Source organism: Musa acuminata, chromosome BXJ2-6, assembly GCF_036884655.1.
Source record: "Musa acuminata AAA Group cultivar baxijiao chromosome BXJ2-6, Cavendish_Baxijiao_AAA, whole genome shotgun sequence".
In the NCBI taxonomy this organism is placed as follows: domain Eukaryota; kingdom Viridiplantae; phylum Streptophyta; class Magnoliopsida; order Zingiberales; family Musaceae; genus Musa; species Musa acuminata.
The window spans coordinates 36,015,913-36,038,079 of record NC_088343.1 but is presented as its reverse complement, the minus strand read 5'-3'; the positions used below and the strand labels follow the sequence as shown (position 1 = coordinate 36,038,079).

Genomic DNA, 22,167 nt, shown 5'->3' with positions numbered 1-22,167 from the left:
GGCAGCACAGATCGTTTCGTTGGTGAGGGGAGAAGAGAGAGGCTTCGTTGAGGATCAACGAAGATCGCTTGGCAGAATAGGAAATCAGTAGCGATAGCGATTGGAGTTTGACACGGTCAAGAATAGCTATAAGGAGAAGCAATACAATAATTGCAATGACTTAGAAGTTTGCTAATTGACGACAGATCAACATATGTTATCGTTGGTATACCAACGATAGATTGTTGACAACAAGGAAGAGAAATTTTTTGCTCGAGACAATACATTTATTTGAGACAAATATTTATATAAATTTTTAAAAAAAGATTAGTTTCGATCATGTATTCAAATCACGTAATCAAATAACTATTCAAATTTATAATTAATCCTCAAATATTAAATTTTCATGTATATCTCTATCATATCACCAACGGCAAAACAAGGTAAAAAAAACCCTAGAGCTACAGAGTTGAGGGAAATACGAATCGGGATTCCATTACATGTGTCGTCAGCTCCCAGCAAACGCGCGAGGGTTTTTTATAGGGAAGACTAGAAAGGGTTAAGGAAGCCCGGAAACAGGAGAGGAGAGGAGAGAACAAAAAAAAAAAAAAATGGAGACAAATTGCAATCCACCGCGAGACCCCGTCGCCACCTCCCCCTCCTCCTTTCCCCCTTTCCTTCCCTTCCTCATTCTCCTCCGCCTTCTCCTGCCCCTCCCTTCCCTATATGCAGCACCGCCCACCCATCGCCTCCGCTCCTACTTCTACCGTGAGCGGTGCTCTCCGTTGTCTCCTCCTCCCCCATCCCTTCCCTCTGTGCAGCACCACCCGTCCCGTCCCGTCGCCTCCGCCCCCTGCTCTCACGCAAGCTCGTCGCCTCCTCCCTCCTCCCTCCTCCTCAGGAGGCAAGAATGCCGAAAAGTGTGGCGGCGACGTCCTTCTTCGCGCGGGACCCACTAGACTCGAGGAAGGCCACCAGGGGAGGGATGGCGTCGGAGCATCTGATGACGGTGCGGAGGTCGTCGAGCTGGGGGAGGACGCAGGCGACGTTCTCGCGGGCGACTAGGTACCGGTGCAGAGGGCGCGAACGAGGGGGCGGATCCCCTCGACAGCGATGATCAGGGTCTTGCTCCCGTCGCAGAGGGAGCGGTCCAACATGGGGATGACGCTGTGCTCCTAGAGCCGGGGGTCTGGGTGAGAGAGCAGTGCGACTAAGGTGCTAACTGCGTCGACGACGACGATGCGTAGCCGACTCTTCGTGTTGTCTTCACGATGGGAGTCTAGGGCGGCGGGAGAGGGGCGGGGGGGGGGGGGGGGGAGGGGGGAGGAGGAGGCCAGGAGGAGAAAGGGGGGAGGGAAGGGTAAACGGGAAGGGAGGAGGGGTGGGAGGCGACGGGCGACGCCGCTCGCGATGGGAGTTGGGGCGAAGGCGACACGTGGCGCCACTCGCCGTGGTTGACTGATGCAGCGCAAGGATGTTTTTATCAAGTGATAAAAAAGGATCAGTCCAAGATAAAAATTAATGACGGATATTTTAGAATAAAGCATGGCTTCTAACCTCGAAAATGATTGGTTTGGTAATTAGTATAAGTTATCAAAAGGAGGCACGAATAATCCTTCTACCCACCCGTCTACCACCGCACCGTTCTCTTCTGGTGCTGATTGATGGTCGGTCCCGCTGCTGGCCTTTTGGTAGATTCGGCGGTACGAATATATGGGGCATAGTATGGATTGCTCTTAAAGGAGCCATGTGGTTATCTGGGAGGGTGGTGGCCCAGAGATTCTAGCCGTCCGATTTTGATTTGCCGGTGATTTGCAATACCTTGTATAATTCCTCGGGAGCCGCCTTCCTTGCCCTTCTCCCTCTAGCTACTTCGATCGCCGAGATATCGTAAACACCACGCTCCGCTGCTTCAGCCATGGAGAACGACGACGACGCCCCGCCTCTCGCCGTCCGAATTGGAAAAGAACCCGAGAGTAATCCTCCGGAACGTTCCTACCGTTCCCAAAATGTACAGCGGGGAACCTCGGAGGAATCTCCGGTCGGAGTCACTGTCATCACTGGGTACCTCGGCGCCGGCAAATCCACGGTCCGTCTTATGTCCTTCCATCGCCAAAGTAATTCATAGATTGATTATTCCGACTTCAGCTTGCTAAGATTTCTTGGTTAATTAGGGTTGTGCCATGTAATATTTTCTCCCTTTTGTTTCTAAGAAGAAAAGTCTATATGGGCAAAGAAATGAATTAATCTAGTTGGATGATTTATGGACTCTTTCATGGCTTTCACATTTGTAGTTTGGAAACCAGGAAGTTGTCTTCGCCTCCCTGCTCGCTTTTGTTCGATTCTGTACAGTTACTGAAACTAGTAATCGCACATCAAGAGTTTGATATTTGCAGTCCGAGAATTCATCTAGATGCCCATTTTATTTCTAAAAGTATGCTGAAAATTATTATTAGCAAGTTTATGCCTAAACATAGGGAACAGATTATAAAGCTGCTTGTATTCTGAATTTCCAGTTAGTTAATTACATCCTGAATGCGCAACATGGAAAGAAGATTGCCGTGATATTGAATGAGTTTGGAGAGGAGATAGGAGTAGAGAGGGCGATGATCAATGAGGGTGAAGGTGGTGCGCTTGTGGAGGAATGGGTGGAGTTGGCCAATGGCTGTGTTTGTTGCACCGTTAAGCACAGCCTTGTACAAGCTCTGGAGCAGCTTGTTCAGCGGAAAGAAAGGTTAGACTTCATGGGCCATCATGCTACAACCTGTTCTACATTTGTTAGTAATGTTGTGTAATAGATCAATAGGGATGCCTTGTTGGTAAAATTTTCCCAGGTACTGTTTTTTTTGGATGTCTCTGCTACTGAGCTTGCCTATCTGATTTTTGAGGTGTAAGGAAGAAAAAAAAGGGGAAATGTGGAAACAATTAATTCTTTCTTCCCATCCTTCTTCAAGACATGAGGTACATATATTATATTGTAATTTTTTTGTTTTCCTGCCTCAGACTCGATCATATATTGTTGGAGACAACTGGACTGGCTGATCCTGCTCCCCTTGCCTCTGTTCTTTGGCTGGATGATCAGCTGGAGTCAGAAATTACTCTTGATTCTATAATCACAGTGAGTTTTCTTATTTCATATAACCAGTTACTTTTCTCTTTGGAAAATGAAACGAGGGTCTGTTTTGTGTTTGTAATTGATGTCAGATTGATTGTATTGATATACTAGTTTGTTCTGCTTATCCCCTACTTGATTACCATGCGACAATAGGTAATCGCATCTTACTGCAGTATGTATTTTATGTGCTTTGATGTTTATTTATGTTCACTGTTCTGATGATTTCCCATGTCGGTCGAGTTGATAGAATTTCTGCTATCTGTCATATACAAGTCAAAGTATGATGCGCATAAGTGGTGTCTACTGTCTATTGTGCTTGGTTACTATGAAAGTTATGTTAAACAACTTTTCTTTTGCAAGATGGTATACAATAATATAATTCAATATTCATATACTTCTGGAACTTTTGGTCTTTCTTTACTGGTTATCTCAGATATATACATTTGTCCATGAAGTTCTTCAACTTCTTCTCTTGAGTAAACCAGAATGGAAACTATTCTTATCTAAGTAATCCTCCTGTCAAATATCTGAGGTTTCCTAGTCTGTAAAACTTGTTTAATGCTACTCTATTTTCCTACTTATTGCACTCATTTACGACTTTTCTGTTGCCTCCCCAAATAGGTTGTGGATGCCAAAAACTTACAACGACAGCTTGAGGAGCATCTTAAGTCTTCTTTCTTTCCTGAAGCATTCCTTCAGATAGCATTCGCTGTATTTCCTCTGCTTACTCAGTTGCAATTTTAATTTGTCATTTATTTCCGTATTCTTTGGACTGCTACATGTATGGTGTTTCTTCTTTTCTTTCACTTGTGAATTGAATTAATTTGAAGAAGGAAATGCAAAAATTGTTATCTTGAATTTCATTAATTTCCCTTCTCTTCAATGTAGGATGTCGTGATTTTAAACAAAGTTGATTTGGTCTTGCAAGAGGGTTATGGGCTTGATACTTCATCCATATTGGAAGAACTGGAAAAGAAGATCTATGATATCAACTCACTTGCCACTGTCATACATAGTGTTCGTTGCCAAGTTGATCTGTGTAAAATTTTGGATCGGCAGGCCTATGGTGCTAAGGTTTGAAGATGAATGCTATGTATCCCAATTGAATCTGTGACTCAGGACAAACTTGATTAAGGTGTTTTTGTATATTTATATCAGAATATAGCTCATCTGGAGAAACTTTTAGAAGACAGTAAATCTACATTTAGCAGAAGCCGTCATGATAACACTCTTCGCACATTGTGCATTTATGAGGAGCAACCAGTTGATTTAGATATGGTAGGGTCTTATTTACCAGCAACATGGGTGCCTGTTTCTTTAGTTCTGGTACTTCTTACTTCCATTAAGATCCCTAATAGCAGTTGGATGCAAGCACTAGTATCATATTATCTGTTTTTGCTTGTTTCTGTGTCATTTAGTGACAATAGAACATTAACTAGCTTTTAATGTCTATATTTCAAATTATTGATGCATGGTAAGTAGTTCCAGGTTTTCAATTAATTCACCAGGTTACAATGATGCTTTAAGATCCAACTGAGTAATCGATAATCACTTTGATTAATTTGATTCAAACCATGGAGCATTGTTCCGTGTGATTATTTCATAAACTAAAGGCAGCATGTGTGACAGATAATATGCTTTTCAATAATTAAATTTCCAAAGAAAAGGATATGATGTCTATCAGATCAATGGTGGCCATGGCCCTTGGCAGAGATGAAGTGCACAGAATAAATTCATTTTTCTAAATATATGAGTTGAGACTTGAGACTTTTATACTTCTATTACAAGTTTTCTACAGAAGTATCAGCTTATATTGGTCTCAGTTTTTTTTTTTTTTTCTGTAAGATGCCTCCTAGATCATGGATTAACCCATGCTTTTGCGAAAAACAATGCTACTTTATGCAACTTTTATTATGATGCAATGAAGATAATTTTAGGTTGGTCTTGCATTCCTCTAGTTGACATTATTTTCATGCAGGTTCGTTCTTGGCTAGAGGATCTTCTTTGGGAGAAGAAATCTAATATGGATGTCTATCGCTGCAAAGGGGTTTTAAATGTCCTCAACTCTGATCAACTTCATACTCTCCAGGTTTCTTCTAATAATTGAATGTGTTTTTGTCTATGGCTAATTATGGGTATGCTAAGAAAGTTGCATAAACTTACCTACCTCTGTCCACTTTTGAGACTGCAGCCATAGTTCATACTTCCACAGTTTTGTCTTATCTGAATTGTGTACATTACCAAAGTTGACATGATTGTTATTTGAATTTCCTTATTTGCTAGCTTTAAGGCTTGAGCTTAGCACCAGATATCTCCACACCACAAAATCTTTTGGCATGGAAAAAATAAATCTGAACGGCTATGACATTACATATCTCTTGCAAGTTTTTACAACCTTTGAAGTCTATACCATGGGCACCCAAGAGCGCAACATGGATTTCGCTTCATGCTATATCATGCCTAGATATTGTGTATAAACATGCATTCCTAGTATCGGCATATTCCTAAATAATGAACAGACATGTAGGCAAGTATTGCAATTTTGGGTACTGGACCAGTGCTGGTTGCTGACACTGGTATGAGTCCTGTGTTAAACAGTGTAATGACACATGGTATGCCGGCAGTACCGGGGAGGAGGAGGCTGAGGAAGAAAACAAGAGGATAGGAGGAGGTGAAGGAGGAGGAGAAGAGGAAGTGGCTCAGAAGAAGAGGGAAAGGAGGTACATGAGGAGGAGATGGCTGTGGAGAAGGATGAGGAGGCAGCGGCAGACGAGGATCGGGACAAGAGGAGTACCATCGGTGTACAGTGGGAGGTGGGCATTGAGCAGCTTGTGGTGTGTGGTGCAGGTCACGAGAGGCTTTGGGGGTTGATGGGCGGGGGGTTTTAGGGATAGAAAAAAAAAAAAGATGAAACATGGTTACTGCCTGGTTCACATGGCTTATCAGGAGGTAAGCCCTGTACCAGTTTCAGGCGAAATTGCATTCTTTGCATGTAGGTGGTACCGTGATATAGGCATGAACACACACCTTGTGGTCATGGTTTGTCATTAGATATTATGAACCACAAAGAAAAGTATCTAGAATTGGGAGCATGTGATTCATTAAACTGCATTTAAGTATTCTTTGTATTTTTTTTGTCTGCATACAATGGTTATATTGTAAATGTTCTAATAACCATTTTAATCATCCTATATAGGTACGTCACTAAGGGAAAAAAAGACAGTTGATAAGATTGAAGAAGTTTAACAATATATTGCATATGCAAATTTTCAGTATCGCATTATATTCAAATAGGATAAAAGAGCAAGTTCTGCATTTTCTGGACTAGCTTTAGTGGAGCACCACTGTGGAGCATAAACTCAGCTAGAATTTCTTTATGTTGATCAGCAGAACATTACACAACAATCGACTCTTTATATCTTTTTTCTTTATAGAAGCACGCCTTCAACAGTGGTTAACTTTACAATTCCATAAAATGCAGAGCTCATTATTGTTCATTCCTCTCCTTTGTTTTACAACTTTTGTAAGCGGAGATTTGAGTTGTTACTGTCAATTTGTCCATCTTCCTTGGAAACAATTATTTAAGCTATCTTTTTTGAGATGATAATCTGTTTCAAGTACGGATGATGTTTCTTTTTTAACAATTGTACTCAGATGTATAATAAGCATGTAGTTTAGGATATTATCTTCCTTCCCTTTCTGTTCAGATTGTGATTGAGCAAATAGTGTACTGAACCTAGATATAATATTAGGTGGTTTGATTAAATGAGGTGATGCAATGATTAATTTCTTAAGTAACCTAATCCTAGTTGAAGTTTCATAAGGAAGATACGAAGACGTTCAAGACTTGAGTAGTCGACTGGAGGTCCCAAAGAACAAATATATGTTTCAACCACAATGATTTCCTAGAAATCCTTAATGCAATTGTGTATGAAATCTATAAAATGCAATATGAAGCAGTTTTGGTGCTACTACTAAATAAATTATTTTGGCCTTCGGCTAATGACTTTGAGGTGGTTGTACAAGTGAATTATCATGAGCAGCATTTTCAAAAGCAGTTTGGATGCTAATACTTGGTAAATATTGTCCCTACTTGCTTTCCTCCTCTCCTTTCACTGACTATAGGGTTATAATTCAGACATGATTGAAATTCTAGTCGAGCTTGAAAATGATGATCGAGCTCCTAGACTTGATCCAGGGCAGCACATGCTCAGCTTATTAGTAGTTTGTTTATCTTGTCAAACTAGTCGAGCTTGAGCCTGAGCTATGAAATGAGCCAAGCTCGAGTTCAAACTCAGGTTGTTACAAAATCAAGCTATTGTTTTAATTTAAATCAGGAAAAAATAGCTTGAGCTCAAGCTTAAGTTGTTAAAAAAAAAAAGCTATTATTTTAGTAGAGGTAAAAATAACTAATTTAAATAGGCATAATGTCCAGCATTGTTACATGATAAATAAAATCATGATCCATCATGCACTCTAATTGATATTTCGATCTTATTTTTTATAAAACATGAATTGATACAACAATTGATAACAATAGATGACTGTGATTTATTTGTATAAACAAAATAAATATTTTCTTCTAAATTAATTGTTTGCCACCACAAGAAACTCTGGCATGTAATTCAATTTATACCGTCAATAGACATGCTACCAACTACTGTATGATAATCTTAGACATCTGTAATTATGGTTAATTGTGTTCATACATGAACTTAGTTCCACAGACATGTACTTTTTTGGCAGGCAGTCAGAGAAATATATGAGATTGTACCAGCTCGCAAATGGCATCAAGGAAAAAAGCAAATGAGCAAGATAGTTTTCATAGGAAAAGCTCATAAATCATAACCAACATTTTATTTTGTTTCTCTTCATGGAGTTTGTGGTATTTATTTAGGGTCATCTATCCTTTTTCTTTTTCAGGTCATAATCTGGACATTAGCATTCTTGCTGATTCTTTCAGATCTTGCACAGTTTTGACTTGATATGCACCTGGAATGCTATGCAATTAAGGTAATGACTAACATTTTGTCAATAAGTAGAATGGTCTTTAGGTAGCCAGAATTCCTAGAATATACCATGATTAATTTTCAGTTAATTGATGTTCTTCAGTTGCTGCACTATAGGTTGTAATATGTGGATATGTTTATTCACAAGGGAGTGCATTTTTGCTTGTGCTTGTAGAACAATGCAAATAGTCAATCAGCTTTTCTTCTTATTAGTTCATCAAAGCTTTGTATAATGTTTGAAGAGAAATGCGGTCAACAAACCACTTGTGACATATTATCTGCACAAGATACAAGTTATGGTTAAATTCCAAACAATATTTCATTTGGGAGCCGAGTTTTTAGATACAGTCATTTGAGGTTGACAAATTATGGTGGTTTTGAAGAGGACATATTTGTACTAATTCCAACTTTGGTGCAAAATTCTCTCTCTATAGTATGTGCTCCTTTCTCTTTACTTAAATTTCATGGTGATTCTAGCCGCTTTGATTGCCTTTTGGTACCAATTTTGGTTTAGATTATATATTTATATTCTATATTGGTAATAAGCTCAAAGTAATCTTGTATTTCAATTTAACTGGGTCTTGGTATTATATTTCCAATTTCTATAAGGCACTACGTGGATTTCTGTTATCAAATTAGAGGTTACATAAGATAGATAGTCCCAAGTGTTATCTAATTAGAAATTTCTGTTTTTTTCTTTGCAAAAATAGTTTTCAAGTTAAAGCCTTTCAGTTGATGTTTGTGTATCATAGTAACAGATATAGTCCAATTAAATTGAGAAATCATTATTATGAATTGTTTGGTTTTGTTGAATAGTGGGGTAGGAGGAATTATGAATTTGTAAAAGAGATCACATGACTATTGCATAAATTACTGTCTTCTTCCGTGCAGCAAGGATTCCACAAGTCTTCAAATTTCTTAGTTATACTTACCAGTCTCAAGCCTTTCCAATGTTGCTATTACACCCAACAAATTGTTACTTTTGGGCAATCAAGTGAAACCCCAAGCACCAGTGTGCAAGTGAGCATGTGATAATTTTCTCTTTTTACTCCAAATCCTTTAAAGCTAATCAAAAGCTGGAACTTCTTTGGGCAGGATTCATGCTCGGAGAAATCTCATTTATATATATATGGTGAAACTCGTAAGCTTAGGATGGAAGATGGTTGAAGCAATGTACCTCCCATGAGAGTGAATGTTCTATTGTTGTTCTATCAGCATATATGTATTCACTAATCATGCAGGCATAGCAGTGAGCATTTCTGAATGTTTAATAGCTAGTGCAAAATTTAAGCTCTGATCATATATCAAAATCCTAAACCCAGTATGGTCATGCTGAACCCAACTGGATCCAAGTTTTATACTTTATACCTACTGATTGAGCTGGTATGCTGACATCATCGTATTTCCTTCTACTGCATCAGATCTCTGCGAGGAAGAAAATAAAAACACTCAACCAAAATCTATTTATTTTGCATGCTTGTCGGCCCATTGTTGGGCCGACGTTAATAGCCAATGGCAAGCACGAGCCTCCATTGCAAAATCTCGATTAAGGGATAATAATTATTTTGTGATGCGTTTATTGGCGGCTTGCGGCAGCCACGTAAGGCGCCACATGCAAATTCATTGTGTTGTTCTTTTGAATCTCCAATTTGTTTCTAAAAATGCCTAAATTCTGAATGTGATTTGATCCACCTAAATCCGAATAATTTTGATATTTTTTTAGATTTATTTTTACTTAAAATTAAAAGAAAATTTATTACCTCAAATGATTTATAGGAAATTAATAACCCGAGAGGTATTACTTATGTAAGACGTTACTAAATAGATATCTGTTCCCAACGGAGACGAGATTAATTCGCAGTTATTAGGAAACCGCGCTGTTATTTCAACATCGTCCTATCTGGTCGTCTCCTGACGTAGATGATGCTAAATGGACGGTTCAAGATCACGCGAAGTTTCCGGAACCCTCGAACTCTCCTAGCCTGTGCCGTCCTACTCCTACACGTGTCTTGGTTCTTACGCGATGATGTTGGTGGACGAACGAGATTACTCGACGTAGGAAGGGAAGGGCAGATCGCGGTTGGGCATGCGACAATATATGCGACGTCAAACGGGGATGATCGGCCGCGAGACGGCTTCTTAAATTTCCCAAATTACCCGCACGCTGATCCATAATGGTCTGTCTATTCGTTTCTCAGGAAGGCGAAACCCTAACGAGATCTCCCTCCTCCTCTGTCTCCGCTGTTGTGCTGGCGGAATTTGCCCCTTTGACCCTCCACCCTTTTCCAGTCTGTTCCGAGTCTTCTCCGATCCTCTATTGATATCGTGTTTGGTATCTTGGTGGTAGAGCGATGACGGAAGACAGGAGCCCTAAAGATCCCGATGAATCGGCGGTGGCGACAAGCGTCGGGAGGCAAAGGTGTTTCTTTCTGGAAACCCTTACCTGGATTTTTTAATACTTCTACCATTTGAATCTGCTCAATATTAATTTATGATATAAGCAAGTTTTGGGTTTCGGAGGGTCAATGATTTGTTTTGATTTCGATGAAGAGTGTGGTTCATGGTGCCCGATTAATTCTTCACGGTTTTCGGTTCAAACTAGAACTCACTCCGATGTCCTTTTACGGATCGGAATTTATCCTATCTAATCGAGTTTGTGTACCTTTTTGTTGTTGTTGGGATTAAATACTGGTGAAATTGGTTGTATAGTGGCTTATTGCAAAAGGAGCTCTCTGTCACTCGGAAGAACAGAGTCAAATTTAGTATGATAACTTGCTAACGCAAACACATGAATCGGAGATTTTGCTGCGTCATTGGTGGGATACTTTTAAGGATTAGATTGTTTTTATTATCTTAGTACTATATTGTCTTATGTGATATGAGTTCATATCATTCTCCATGAGAACCAGAGCGTATAAATATAGATTGGATGCTTTTATTTGGCTATGTTTATTAAAGTTCTGGATGAACCTCTGTTTGAGGCTTGAAATTTGTGATTTTATCTCTTATCTGTTAAAACACAAAGGGAAGACTGCTGTATATCTAAGTTCTCATTTGTTGGGAATGCATAAAGTTGCAATTTCCATGCTTTTAATGTGGAAGTGACAGAAAGTTGCAGCTAATATACGATTGAAGAAACCAAAACTGGCTGCTTAAGTATTTCTTTCTCTTTTTTTCTAAAGCAAATTTCCAAAAATACTTGACAGGAAAAAGAGAAAGTGGGATCAGCCTGCTGAGCCGCTGCTATCAGCTGGAATAGCAGTTCCAGGTGTGCCATTGGTCCCAAATACTATCTTGGGGACCACTCTTCCTGGTGCTGTTCCATTTTCTGGGTCTCTTTTGACAAATTCAGTTCCATCAACTTTTGTTTATCCTCCTCAATTAGTACAATCACTTGCAGTCCCACAAAATGCGGCTGCAATTATTCAAAAGTTAAATCAGGTATTTTTCTTGTAACAAATTTTTTATTGAACGTGAATACCTATGTGCTAGGCTGCTTAATCTGTTTGGCTTTTTAGTTTAAGTGATGTATTGAGGTTTTAGAGTATTGTTGTTTAAGTTCAATTTGTCAGCAGAACTTCTTACAAGTTCTGCTGCATCCTCATTGGTCCATATGTATATTGTGTTGCAGCCAAAAATTCAAGATGAGCTAATAGCTCGAGAGATTGTAATAAATGATGCAGAACCTACCGCAAGATACAAACTTACTAAACGTCAAACACAAGAAGAGGTGAATCCTTGATTTAATTTAGTATGATTTGCATCTTTATTTCATGCTTTAAGAAAATCTTGGTATTGTATGATTGATGTTTGCAATTTTACAAGTTCTCTTTCACTTTTGCAGATTCAGAAATGCACTGGTGCAGTTGTCATAACAAGGTACTAATGCAAGTGTTTGCATTATTGATTTCCTATTTTGAGTCTCATGTATTGTTCTTGCGTTCTACCTTTTCAGAGGCAAGTACCGTCCTCCAAATGGATTGCCAGACAGCGAAAAGCCACTATATCTTCATATATCTGCAGGGGCTCATGTATGTAGTGTTTCCTTATTTAGGATGTAGTTTTCACAAATAATTGGCAAAGGCGGAAAATATATTTAGTTTTGCAGAATCTTTTTGATGTCTTCAGCCAATGACTTGTTTGCTTTTATAATTGTTGTCTTTGGTATAACTGACCTGAACATATTAGAAGTTTTTGTGTATTGCTTTTAATATGATTGATCTGACCATTCCAAAAAAAGTTAGATGGCTTCCAAGGATGCCAACTATTTTTTTGTTGTTGGTGTTTCATCTGTCTAATTAATTAACTAACTTGGCTGTGGATTGTCAGTGGATTCTTGATCTGTGTCACCAAGAAAGTGAAACCTAAGAAATTATAGAATTTATAAGAGAGGAAAGTGAACTAATTTGAAAAATATGCAGAAATAAAATTATGGGATGTCCTCAAGCTCAACAACTAGCTACTGTTTTTAAAATTTAAACATGCACTATGCTAATTAAGTATGAAAGTTCACTAGTTCTGTGTGAACTTTTCCTTTTTGGAACTATGAACTAATCTGACATGCCTCCTCCTCAGACCCCTGTTTGTCATTTAAGCATTGCTTCCTAGGTTAACATTTGCTCAATATAGCTAACATTCAATCTTATTTGTTTTGTTCAAGATTTAGCTTGAATAAGTTATTTATTAAGTGAAATTTACCTGATTTTGTGGACACCAGCTGGATACTTATACTATTAAAATGGTCACATGTTACTTTGAACAGGTTGGCTTTAGTTGAATAATCTTGTAATTGAGATTTTCTGAATAAATTTTAGGTCTTATTAACTATTAGAATGATCTGGCTGATAACTATTTGACGTGGCTATGGTCTTGAATGATTGTGGTGCTTGGGCAAAAGGTTGCATTCAAGCTGATTTCAAAGTTTTTATATGCAGGGTAATATATTCAGATATTGAATAATTTTAGAAGGCATAAGAGGATATACAAATGGAGTATGGAAGTGGAGATATTAGGGAGGTGGCTAAAAGTAATTTTAGGTTGAAATCAAGGAAATAATAGAAGTTATGAAGATGCTCAGAGCCTTATGTTGATTGGAGCCATCATAAGTCACTTTTTATCCATTTTGTTCTCATTTTTCAGGTTTAACTGTATGGCCTTCTCTTTTGAGTGGACCAGACAATTGTTTGCCTCTGATTGCATATGTTGGTTTTAGATTTGGTCCATTATACCTCATATTTTCATGGTGCTTGACTGTTTGGATAGTAGTTTGCTAATCAAATTTGGAATTGGATGGAATCGAATTTGACCAAATTTCATTCCCCATTGTGTATGTAAATCTCACTTTAACCAGCTTATAACTACCTTCATTAAATAAGCAGTCAACTTGACCAATTGAAATATCAGTTGACACTAGCTTAATCCTGTTTTAGCCTGTTAACCAGATTGAAAATAATACAGCAACTACATGGTAGTTGTTAGAAGAAACCATAAAAAAAGCCTATTTGATTTTGTATTTGATTTGCATACCAATCTTAGTGCATAGTTAAAAAAGGACAGTGATCAGATCAAATTTTTTATCATGGATCACAGTGTTATTGGTTGAACTGTTGCATTTATTGATTGGACACAGATATAATAAGTTGTATAAAATAAAATAATTATATGTTATGTTAAAATATAAAACATATTAGGTAATATAATAAATATTTTTTCTATGATATAGTGAAAGAGGATGGTAGTGCTGATGTCACGAGAGCAGACACATTGAAAAAACTTAATAGTAAATAAAATGACAATTTTTTTATCCTTTATTCTTGTAATAAAAAGAGTTAATGACCTTGAAAATCCAATATCGTTGATAACAATAAAGAATTGAAGTCATTTTAGGTTTTTTAAGGTTCAATTGATTTAGCTAGTGTACAAAACTGGTTGAGGATCTAGTTTCTCGTTTTCTTGGTTTGATTGGCCAATCCAGTTCATATTTTATTATTATATTAATGATAGATGACATGGTTTGCCTTACCGGTCTGTACTGGTGTAACGACTGGCCATCGGTATGGTGCGTATCGACATACTGACACATGGTATGATGGGATATATCGACAGACTAGTAGATACCTCCCATACCGATCCCCTATCGGACCAGTACATATCGCCTATACTAGGCGGTATGCCATGGTATGATGAACCTTGGATAGATCTGAATTTCTTCATAATTTTATGGTTTAGCACAATTTTAGGCCTTCGATAATGTAACTATCCAATATATTTTTTTGGACCCATGTTATGTGATGTTCATTGATATCACAATTGCTTGACCTTAAGCTTGCACCCCAAATTGGTTGGTCTGCGTATGTAAGAAGATATTGAAATTAGGAGATTGTGGTCAGAAGAAGGATAATAATAGGTAGAAGACCTGCGTAACTTTCATGTCGGATGGGAATAAGAAGGCAATGTCTGATTTTCTAAGATGTTTGAGTGATGTTTGTACATCATGATAAATTATATTAATAGTTTGCTAGCTTATCTATACTATATATCATTTAAGGAAATTTGTTTACACAATACTTAAAGAATATAGAGAAAATAACAGGAAATTATAAGTGAAATAATATAAAATTTTTAGTTTTAACTTTACTACAATCATAGGGAAAATTAAATCATATAAATGGTTGTAGCTTAGTGCCTGTGATGGTTCGCATTATTGGTCCGTACTGGTGTATCGATCAGCTGTTGGTACAGTACGTATCGAATTGTACCGAATTGTACAGAGCATATCGACACATGGTATATTGGGGTGTACTGATGTACTACCTATATCGGTCCTCTATCGGACTGGTATGTACTGTTCGTACTGAGCGATATGCTTTGGTACGTCAAACCTTGGTGCCTGTGCATATTAAGATGTGGTTCATGACCTGCTAAGTCATTGAAGGGAGTAGGCTTGAATGACCATAATGGTTACATACTTAATCTATAATTAATGCAAGTCTATAAGAATGTGGGAGTGTTTGGTATACACATGGTTTTTATTGGTTTTCAAATAGTTTCTGCCTTATTTATTGATCTGGATTTTTTGCCTTTTTTATATTGTAGGTTTAAGTGTCTTAAATGGATGACTTTTAGATGCATTAGATCTTCATCAAAAACCTCTTTATTTAGCATTTTAATATTTATATTTTGTTAATCCAACATTAATGTGAGTCTACAAACTTGTGGGTGTTGTTGGTATACTTGTCTTATATTGGATTCCAAATGGTTCCTCTTTTTAATCACTGATCTGGATTAGTTTTCTCTGTTCGTGTTGTGGATTTGTTTAAATGTCTTGGATAGATAAATTTAGATGCATAAGATTTATGTCAAAATTATCTTTATTTAGCAATTTTATATTTATATTTTCATTAACCTGTTATTGTACTTTTAGTTAAAAGACACTGCTGAGCGCATAAAAGCAGTTGATCATGCAGCAGCAATGGTTGAGGAAATCTTGAAGCAAGGCCAGAGTTCCCTGATGTCTTCTACCCCTCTTCAATCAGTTTTGTTAAATGGGCCGGTAATCTATTGTCTATAGCATCATTACATGTAAAGTTTGTGTTGATCTGACGTTTGTGTGTTTGGGTGACAGGTTATTCAAGCTCTGAGTATGTGTTTGTTTCTGGGTTTTGATGCTGACCCTTCATTAAATATTGCAACTCGTATCCGTGGTCCAAATGTATGTAAATTTCTTGCACAAAATCTTATAGTTATTATCTCTCTGGTGTCTTCATTTTGACCAAGTTACTTTTGGGACTTCAACTACTTATGACTTTGTTGGATTATCAATTTTACTAATATGTTTGACAGCATGTCTGCTGCACTTCATAGCATTTCTTCGTTGTTCTATTGATGTTCTGTTTTATTCTCTTTATTGGAGCTTTTCTTTTCATCTTTCACTATTTCAAATATTACTAATATTTTTAAGCTCTCCCTGACATCTCCATGTGGAGAGATTGTTTTTGTGTCGCTGGTGGTTCGGACTTGTGTATGCAGGACCTCTATATAAATCATATTATGAATGAAACAGGAGCTACTGTTGTATTAAGAGGAAGGGGGTCTGAACATCTTGATAGTTCTCATGAAGGTTTGGTGCCCTATTATATATGTATTATTTTTACGTAAGTCCTATTAGTTATATTGCTACTGTTGATTACTTTTCTATCTAACATGCAGAAACATTGCAACCCTTGCATTTATATTTGTCAAGTACAAATCCAAAAAGTCTGGAAGCTGCAAAGATTTTGGCAGAAAATCTTTTGGACACAATTGCATCTGAATGTGGTGCTTCAAGGTTTGTAAACCTAAATTCTTGTTTTCGTCTCTTAGATATATGTGAAGGGTTCAGGATTTTATACCTGCTTAAAAGCTTCAGAGCACTCAGTACCTAGTACCTGAGTTTCTGATGGTGATTATCCAAATCTATTTTCCATCCACATTATTTGATGGTATCATATTCAAGACTTTCAAACCTAACTTTCTAAAAGTGGTTGTGTTCAACTGCACTTCACATTCACTTACCTGAATCGTGAAGAGACTCATTTCACTAGTTATTTTATCCGCTGATGATGGAATCAGGATTTTATTTGTTGCTATGCAATGTATGTTACTAATGATCGTGAGAATTGTTATGTTACTAATGATCGTGAGAATTGTTGTTAAGGTCTTTATTTGGCTACCTGAATGTCTACCTGTGTAAATGTTGTAGATTGTAGTAGCCTACATGGACTTATTTTATCTTTAAAGTTTCTCTTTAATTTTACATTTTAACAGATTTATGACACCTTCATTGCAGGATCTCATCCACTAAAGTTTATGGTGCTGTGCCTCCCCCACAGCAATTGTTGTTGGGAACAGAAAGCTCATCAAAGGTTGCATCTGCTGGAAATGTCAATCAAATTGCCATCTTTCCATCCACTGCCACTTGCTCTATGGTGGCGACACAGTCTTTTCTACCTGGTGGTGATCCACTGTCTGCAGTTTCCATTGTCTCATCTCAAGGGACAGCTGTCCAATCTGGAGACGTGTTGAAATATGGGAATCCCCAAAACTTGGTTAGCTATACCGTTCCTGCTGTCACAAGAGCAACATGCTATAATGGCTATGAAGGAATATATCCCCAGTCCACGCCATTGCAGCAAGTGGCTTTAGCACTTAGGCAAGCATCCACTTCATCTGCTTGTGTTTCATTGACAAGTTGCTTTGTGGACACAACTGAGCGGAAATCGAGTTTGAATGCTAAAGCAGATGCTCGGCCTCCACAGAAACGTAAATTTCAGGAGATACCAGTTACTTCAAAGGTTTCAACTGCATTTCAGGTATAGTTTTTGTTTATCCCAATTAGGAAATGGTATACAATTAACAAACTCAAGACATTCTTTATCTTGGTGTAGTATATGAGACATACATTAGAAGATATTCCTGTCCTTTGAAACCTTAAATGGCTAAATTGGCATCTTATGAATTAACTTGTTCCAGTATAAAGCAGTTGTCATGCTGTGCAATGTGAACTCTTAGGTGAAGAGATTAGGGGTGAAGAAGGAAGATGCTAAACAGAAAAGAAAAAGGGTAGAACAGAATCTCGTACTCAAAAAATCAATTTATCCTCATGCTTTATAATGCCTCATATTTCCCATCTTATGAGTTACCACATAAATTACGTCTTGTTTGAGTCTACAATTAAATGGGTATTTTAGTTTCGAAAAGGTAATTCACATAGACTCTACTGCTCAAAAGGAGATATCTAGTGGTTATTATTATATAATATTTTTAGATAATAGTAGATATAAACAATGCTCATAAGGAGTCATATTGAAACTAAAAAGGCCTGCCTGCCATCCACTCCAGAATTGGAGTTTTCCAAATAAACCCTGCTAGTGGAGGCTCCGAGGGGTAAGAGACAGGGCTGAAGAGAGAACCAACAAAGATCTTTCTTGTGCATGATCTTGAATACTATGTACCATAGACATATACTCTGATTTCACTTAAATAAATAAGGTTAAAATTATCTGGATTAGAAATGCTATTATTTTCTATACTATGATCCACTAAAACAAATAAGGGTAAAATTACTTAAAACAAGAAGCTATAATATGACCCAGCATATGCTCCTTATTCTTTTGGGTTGCATTGAGGAACACTCAGGTTATCATTGTTAACAATGTTGATTTGGACCCAAGAAAAGCTTGGTGCTTGGCCAGTGGATTGTTCCATTTTCTTTCCTTTTCATACTGTTTGGATTTCAGTTATTTTCAACAAGTTAAAATCATCTTCCTTGCCACCAAAATACTGAGAAAAAATTACGGCCTCTAGAGAAGAGAGGTCTTAGGAACAGCCTCCTTTATACAGAGGTAAGGTTGTGTGTCTGACCTCTCCAGATCCGGCATTTGTTAGGAGTGTTGCTCCTTCACGTATATGGATATATGTATATAGATATGAAGTTGTTCATCACTTGATTGCATTTACTTGGATAATAGTGAACTGCATTGGTAATGTTTCACGTGTTGATTACTATCATCAATTCAAGTTACGGAGATGAACCCTGAAGATGGTTTTTAAACATATAATTGTTCTGTACCGGGCTCTTTTTTCAATATTTGGTTTCTTATCATTATAGAGACTAGAATTTGAAAATTGTAAATTACTGTTTGATGAGATAAGATTCTTTTGTAAAATATATGTCCAAATTTTATATCTTATGAAATGCTCTCTTTTTTCTCCCTTGATTCATTTTGTCATAGTGGCTATACTGATTTTGCAACAATTGTTCCAGGTATTTTCTCTGACCTTCTCTGAAGTTGACAGGCTGATAGCATACAACCGTTGGACTTGCATTTATGTTGCGAGGTTTAGCACTGCAGTTTGATAAATCCTGGAGCTGCTAGTTGCCATCAAGTGAATGAGCTTGATTTCTCTCCATTACCTATATTCTTACCCTGCTTATGGACATTCCATATGATAACAATTCCTTCTTTTTTGCTTTTCTTCTTCACTTGTGATTCTTATCATCTAATGTGATTTACCTTTTTTTATCTTGAACTTCATGACTTCATGTCCATTTGATCTATTTGTTCTCATGACCTCTTTAATCCCTTGCTGATGATGTGCTGTGACCACAACACACATGCCTCCTCTTTCTCTCCCTTCTTTTCTTGCCTTCCTCCACTTTTAAGTTTATGCAACACAAGGATATAAGTTACTATAGAATCATAGATACTTGGTTTTTTTGCTCTCTTGTTTCTGCACTGGAGATCGACTATAGAATACATTCATATCTTGTTTTATAAATTACTTGATTTGGATTCTTTTGTGGATATCTTTATTAGTTTTGAAATGCTGGTATTGAGAAAATGGATTTTGTATTGTGTTTCTTCAGAACTCACAACAGGGGTCAGAATTTCTTAAGCCAGGTTCTGAGGATTCAAGTGTGAGGGTTTCTTCCATGCCACCACCAAAGAAGCTAGTAGATCCTGGATTAAATGGGACGTCACCTCCTCCAAGGAACATTCCTCCCCCACCACCAAAGTTCTTATCATGTCAGTTACAACCTAGTTCTGATAAAGGAAGCAAGGCTTTAGAGGAATCAAGTGGTCCGCCACTATCGCCAAGAAACATGCCTCCACCACCTCCCAAGTTTTTGGGACCCCAGCTGCCACCAAAAGCTGGAAATGGTAGCATGGATACCAAGAAATCGAGTGTGCCTCTCTCTGGTAATAAGAACAGTGGAACTGCACAATGTTTTTTGTACATCATGTTTGCCATCATTTAAAATACCTCCTTTTTGTGGCGTGCTTGCTTCTAGATACGCTGCTGAAGCTTGCAGAATATGGAGATGAAGATGATGACGCGGATGCATCTGAAGATACCCCAACAAGCAGTGTTGAATCGCCAAAGAGCCATGCAACTAGGACCCCTAAACCATTTTGGGCTGTATGATTTTAAGTTGTACAAGTATGGCTTTTTAGAAAAATGACAAGGCACTCTGGTTGACAAATGTTACCGCAGATAGCAAGCTATCATAGAACCTAAAGGATGCTGCAAAAGACACGATGATGACTGAAAGATGGCCTGCTTGTGTAGGATGCTTAACATGGTTGCATAGTATCTGATACATGGCTGAGTCCTCAACATTGGTGAGTTTCTGAGAGGTTATAAGATTGGTGAGCTCTCATGGTGGAGGAAACTGTCTTTTCCTTTTACCCCTGTGGTGCTTCATATTTTTTTTGCGTAGTTAGGTGGATAATTCAGGATATGATTAGTACAAACACATGGACCTGGATCAATAGAGCTGGTACTTGAGCCATGATAATTCTGGTCTGTCTTTTAAATCATTTCTGTGCAAACATTATAGCTTATGATAGATCATGGTGGTTCTGTACCAGTGTGTACAAGTTATGGCCTAATTGCATATACATGATTAGGCTATCTCTTCAGTAGCTTGCTGTGGATTATTCTGAACTGTGCAACTGCCTAATTGCTGTCTTACGTCAATTTCTGCATCCATGCCTTAACATGCAGATTGTACCGGTGCTGCTTCCAACTTAGTATGGGTAATGAATTAGACAAATTGTTCGGATCATTACATCATACTCCTTATTAATATTTTAGTGATATGATTTGATATGTTATCTGATAGCTCGGTGTCATGTCACATGAAATGTCATTAAAATGGGTATTAGGTTTGACATGAAAATTCAGGTTTTTTTCTTTTATGATTTTATTTTATCATCTGAATTGTTCTAGGTTTGTCATTATTTCTTTTTTCATCTCGTAATTATATTCGGAACAATGAGGGAGTGAGATTTTAAGGAATTGAGGATGGTGGGGTTTCAGATCACGCGAAACTGGCTATTAATTCTATGGGAATCTGTTTCAATTCATGTACTTATTATGTTCGGTGTTTGAATATTAGTCCTGCCTTGTTTAGCAGCCATTTGAATTGAATTTATATTGACATTGTAGTAGATGACAAACTTGGTTGCAACCATAGGTTCGTTTCTTTGTAGTCTGGATAATGAATACTTTTTGTATTTTATCAAAGGCAATCTACCTTTATGGATGGCTGTTCCAATTGTAATCATCAGCCTTATGATATTCTGTTTAGCATGATTCCAATGAATCACAAAAACTTTAAAAGTGAATATCCTCTCTAAAAATCTTAGATATGTGGTTTTGTATATGTGAAAGTTGGTATGACGTAGGAGTTTTTTTTTTTTAATTTTATTTTCTTTTGAGTGTTACCTTATTTTTAATTTTAGATTCTTACCGTGGCGTGGTACCATGGACGTTTAGAGTCTCACTGAGAGAATCCCCTTGGTTCGGTTTGGGTTCAAATAGTTAGCTTTCCTTTTGAATATTAAAACAATGATTGTGTTTTTAGCTTAGCATCTCTTTTGGGTCGACCCAAAGGTCATTCACGTTTGAAAGTGGGGTATATAGGTCGATCCAAAGGTCGTCGGCGTCGGAGTGGCCAGGCTTTCTTCGGTGGGTGGTCGAACTCGGTCGGAACAGGAGAGAGGGGATTGATTAAAGAAGAAAACAGTGTCATCAATTATTATTAAAGAAGAAAACTGTAGAGAGATGGCGTCGTCTATTAGAAATATCTTAGCCTATGTGATATCAATTCATTGCTTAATGTATACATTTTGTCGTTCAATTTCTAGATTGTTCTCTATGGTTACTGTTTGTTGTTCATTCTAAACAAGTGTTAGTTTTTCAAAATGCTTTTCGTTGTCATCTATTAATCTTTCGGATGTGCCTTGCTGTTTTAGCTAGAGATTTCAATTGTTTATTGGATGGATGTTCAAGACAAACTTGTGGGTTTTACATTTTTGTTTACTTTAAAGATTTAGTTTTTTTTTTTTTATACTGACTCGAGTTTAATGGACTTGGGATTTTTGAGTTGGAGGTTCATATGATATAACAACAACCATTAGGGTTTGGCTAAGGTGTTAGTAAAATTGGATAGGGTTTTTTTTTGTAACTCTTGCTGGATTCAACTGTGTTTGGTAACTCTTCTTCTATTTGTCATAT

General features: G+C 37.5%; 2 protein-coding genes across 15 annotated transcripts; both read left to right on the top strand.

Moving 5' to 3' along the window:
* The first annotated feature begins 1,313 nt into the window (after positions 1 to 1,313).
* On the top strand, positions 1,314 to 9,474 carry LOC103988999 (uncharacterized). 11 transcript variants are annotated; one of them, XR_010487999.1, is made up of 11 exons: positions 1,315 to 2,068; positions 2,496 to 2,713; positions 2,983 to 3,097; positions 3,716 to 3,805; positions 3,983 to 4,168; positions 4,253 to 4,420; positions 5,073 to 5,183; positions 7,841 to 7,923; positions 8,019 to 8,107; positions 8,995 to 9,123; positions 9,199 to 9,474. XR_010487999.1 is itself a non-coding variant. In XM_065113752.1 (10 exons), exons 1-9 carry the CDS (start codon positions 1,898 to 1,900, stop codon positions 8,077 to 8,079), a joined length of 1,203 nt encoding a protein of 400 aa, XP_064969824.1. In that variant the 5' UTR covers positions 1,314 to 1,897; the 3' UTR covers positions 8,080 to 8,107; positions 9,199 to 9,474. The 11 variants fall into 11 exon arrangements, 4 of the variants coding, with proteins under 4 accessions (XP_064969824.1, XP_064969825.1, XP_064969826.1 ...); XR_010488000.1 differs by having other exon boundaries at positions 1,317 to 2,068; positions 4,253 to 4,372; XM_065113752.1 differs by lacking the exon at positions 8,995 to 9,123 and having other exon boundaries at positions 1,314 to 2,068.
* A 773-nt stretch (positions 9,475 to 10,247) lies between these two features.
* Positions 10,248 to 20,465, top strand: LOC135586593 (protein RIK-like). 4 transcript variants are annotated; one of them, XM_065113749.1, is made up of 13 exons: positions 10,248 to 10,522; positions 11,310 to 11,371; positions 11,504 to 11,544; positions 11,735 to 11,833; positions 11,948 to 11,982; positions 12,059 to 12,134; positions 15,527 to 15,655; positions 15,728 to 15,814; positions 16,132 to 16,222; positions 16,312 to 16,429; positions 16,931 to 17,453; positions 19,511 to 19,844; positions 19,937 to 20,465. In XM_065113749.1, the coding sequence occupies exons 1-13, from the start codon at positions 10,455 to 10,457 to the stop codon at positions 20,068 to 20,070; spliced, it is 1,797 nt and encodes a 598-aa protein (XP_064969821.1). In that variant the 5' UTR covers positions 10,248 to 10,454; the 3' UTR covers positions 20,071 to 20,465. The 4 variants fall into 4 exon arrangements, with proteins under 4 accessions (XP_064969821.1, XP_064969820.1, XP_064969819.1 ...); XM_065113748.1 differs by having other exon boundaries at positions 11,310 to 11,416; positions 19,937 to 20,262; XM_065113747.1 differs by having other exon boundaries at positions 11,310 to 11,544.
* The last annotated feature ends 1,702 nt before the right edge of the window (positions 20,466 to 22,167 follow it).